This window comes from Lynx canadensis, chromosome A1 (genome assembly GCF_007474595.2).
Source record: "Lynx canadensis isolate LIC74 chromosome A1, mLynCan4.pri.v2, whole genome shotgun sequence".
In the NCBI taxonomy this organism is placed as follows: Eukaryota; Metazoa; Chordata; class Mammalia; order Carnivora; family Felidae; genus Lynx; species Lynx canadensis.
The window spans coordinates 83036036-83039669 of record NC_044303.2 but is presented as its reverse complement, the minus strand read 5'-3'; the positions used below and the strand labels follow the sequence as shown (position 1 = coordinate 83039669).

General features: G+C 33.5%; 1 protein-coding gene across 1 annotated transcript; it reads right to left on the bottom strand.

Moving 5' to 3' along the window:
- Window positions 1-2460: 2460 nt before the first annotated feature.
- Window positions 2461-3399, bottom strand: LOC115499358 (olfactory receptor 2L13). Its single transcript, XM_030293240.1, has one exon. The coding sequence runs from the start codon at window positions 3397-3399 to the stop codon at window positions 2461-2463; it is 939 nt and encodes a 312-aa protein (XP_030149100.1).
- Between the last annotated feature and the right edge of the window lie 235 nt (window positions 3400-3634).

Sequence of the window (3634 nt, the reverse complement as noted above, 5' to 3'; positions counted from 1 at the left end):
TTTGGGTCCTTTCTCTCTCTCTCTCCCTCCCTCCCTCTCTCTCTGTCCTTTTTTTTTTTTTTTTTTTTTTGTATAGTCTGTCCAGGGCTTTATCAATTTTGTGTATTCTTTCAAAGACTAATCTCTAAGTTTCATTGATCTGTTTACTGTTTTGTTATTTTCTTCTATATCATTTACTTCTGCATTAATTTTTATTATATCCTGTCTTCTGCTGGCTTTAGGCTTTATTTGCTGTTCCTTTTCTAGCTGCCTGATGTGTATGGTTAGGTTGTATATTTGGGAACTTTCTTGCTTCTTGAGATAGGCCTGAATTACCATATAGTTCCTTCTTAGAACTTCCTTTGCTGCATTCCAAAAGGTTTGGAATTTCATGTTTTAATTTTCATTTGTATTCCATGTATTTTTTATTTGTTATTTAATTTCCTGGGAATCCCATTCATTCTTTGGTAGGATGTTCTTTGACCTCTATGTATTTGTGTTTATTCCAAATTTTTTCTTGTGGTGGACTTCAACTTTTATAGCTGTCTGAAAATATTCATGTATGATCTCAATATTTTTGTATTGGTTGAGGCCAAATTTGTGACCCAACATTTGATCTATTCTGTTAAATGTTCCATTTGCACTCTAAAAGAATGTGTATTCTTCTGCTTTAGAATGGAATATTCTGAATATATCTTTAAGTCCATCCAGTCTACTATTGGACCTTGTTAGTTTTCTGCTTAGATTATCTGTGCATTGTTGTATGTGGGTGTTAAAATTTCCTACTACCATTGCATTATTATTAATTAGTTTCTTTATTTTTGTTATTATTTGCTCTATGTTTTTGAGAGATATTTACAAGTGATAGAACTTTTTGATGGATAGACCCCTTAATTATTGTGTAATGCCCTTCTTTATCTCTTGTTACAATCTTTGTTTTAATGTCAGGTTTGTCAGATATAAGTATGGCTATTCCAGCTTTCTTTTTTCTATTAAGTAACATCTCTCTCTCTTTTCAACTTTAGACTTGTCTATGATTTACCATAGAAATTATAATTGCTCTGTTATTCCCAAATGAGTCCATTTTGCTGATAAAATAACTGGCTCTTTTACTTTTAATGTCAAATGTAGCTATGGCACTAAGTTTGTGGATTGAGTTGTAGAACCAGATAAAAGAACATAATGTAAATTTTAGATGCTCTTGAACTTGAGCATAAAATTGGCAATTATTGTGCATGGATGTGTGTGAAATCAATAGGAAATCAAAGACTGTGGGATGACAGCATCACATTTGTATTTTAGGGAAATAACTTGCGTAAAAAGGTGTAGTATACATTTTAGATTTCAAAAATACTTTTTAAAATTTATTTATTTTTTAATTTGCATCCAAATTAGTTAGCATATAGTGCAACAATGATTTCAGGAGTAGATTCCTTAAGGCCTCTTTAGCCCATCCCCCCTCCCACAACCCCTCCAGCAACCTCTGTTTGTTCTCTATATTTAAGAGTCTCTTAGACTTAAATCATGAGAATTCTTAAGATATTAAAAGACACCAGAGAAAGATATTTGGAGATTGAACTTGGGCAATAAATGAAGACTTGGGGGATGGACTAATAAGTAATTCCTTTAAGTAGAAATAACTTATTTAAGCGCTCTCTCGCTCTCTCTCTCTCTCTCTCTCTCTCTCTATATATATATATATACTTGAATATAGAATAAATTGTCAATCTTCCTCATATTTCTATGCAGGTACTGACTCCTACTATTTTTAAATAGAAATTGTAAAAAATGCTATACAAAATAAGACCCCTAAAATTACTTTTATAAAATGATGTTAGGATAAGATGGACTCCAAATGTCAATTACAATTATGATGAAGGAGGACAATATGTAAGCAAACTTATAAACACCACATTTACATGCTTGTTTTTGCTTGTTACTTCACATCCCACTACCTATATTTTATGTATTACAAATATATTTTTATATACCATATATACTTTGTAAAAGCATTTTATTCAATGTTTAAGTTTCTGCTGTGTAACAAGTAACCAAGAGCCCCATCTAGCTATTTGGCACTTGAAATGTGTATATTCAAAATTGTAACATGCTCTAACTATAAAATACACAGAAGGTTATGAAGACCTAGACTGAAACCAAAGTAAAAGTCACATTAATAATTTTCTATTGACTAACAATAAAAACCATAGCATGACAATATAAGTATAAATATTAATATGTACTAACATATTGCATTTAATATAGTATATATATATCATTAATATAATTGCTGTTAATATCAGTATTTATTTTAATGTTTTGAGTTAAAACAATATATTATTTAAATCAATTTTACTTTTTAACTGTGGTTGCTAATTTTTAAAATTACATGTGGCTCACATTACATGTCTATCAGACAGTGCTGCTCTAAGGTGTTCTAATTAACCTGGAAAAGGATAACAAGAGTAAGGGCAGCCATGATTATTCTTTATTGGCAGAGAATCTCCCAAACTCTCTTTTCATGGCCCCAAGAACCTCCTTATTCCTCAGGCTATAGATGATGGGATTGAGCATGGGGGTGAGGATGGTGTAGAAGACTGCCAGAATCTTATCTTCTGTTGGTGAACGGAGATTCCTGGGCCGAAGGTAGGTGTAAACAAAAGGTGCATAGTAAAATGTCACTACAGTTAAATGTGTTGAACAGGTGGTAAAGGCCTTCTTTCTTCCCTCTTTTGAGTGCATGTGATAAATAGAAAAAAGAACCCATCCATAAGAAGCAGTAATGCCAAGGAAAGGAAAGAGGAGAAAGAGACTTGTACTCACAAAAACCATGTACTCATAGACCCAGGTGTCTATACAGGCCAAAGGTAACATGGCTGGCACATCACAAAAGAAATGATTAATGGCCCTGGACCGGCAGTAAGGAATATGGAGAGCATAGACTGTGTGTGCCAAGGAGTTGATAGACCCCAAAATCCAAGATCCTATGATCATTTTCACACACGTCATTTTACTCATGCGGATGGGATAATGAAGGGGGTGGCAGATAGCTACATAACGGTCGTAGGCCATTGAGGACAGAAGTAAACCCTCAGAACATGCCATAGTCAGGAAGAAAAAGCTTTGCATGCCACATCCCAGGAAGGAGATACCTTTCTGTCCAGAGAGGAAGTTGAAAACCATCTTTGGGACAGTGGTGGAAATATATATTAGGTCCATGAGAGAGAGCTGGCTGAGGAGAAAGTACATTGGTGTGTGAAGCCGGGGATCTAATCGTATGAGGTGAATCATGGCTGAGTTGCCCACTGAGGCAAGAAAGAATATGAAGACGATAAAAAATAAGAGAAAAAGGCCAGTTTGATTTGAGGGAAACAACCCCAACAAAATGAAATCATTTGAAGTTTGATTCCATTTCTCCATGAAATTGTACTTTTTTCACTCCCTTGAAAGAAAAATAAAAACAAAACAAAGCACATAACAAGAAATTAAACAAACAGGAGCATAAAAAGGAATTATTATTTTATAAATATTTGTTTATATTTAATTGTCTTTTTTTTCAATACTGCAGCTTTCATAGAACCATTTTAGTGTCTGAATTAAATATTCCCCTTCAAATTGTTTGCTAAGCACTGCAACAAGTGATCTTCAGTATGAA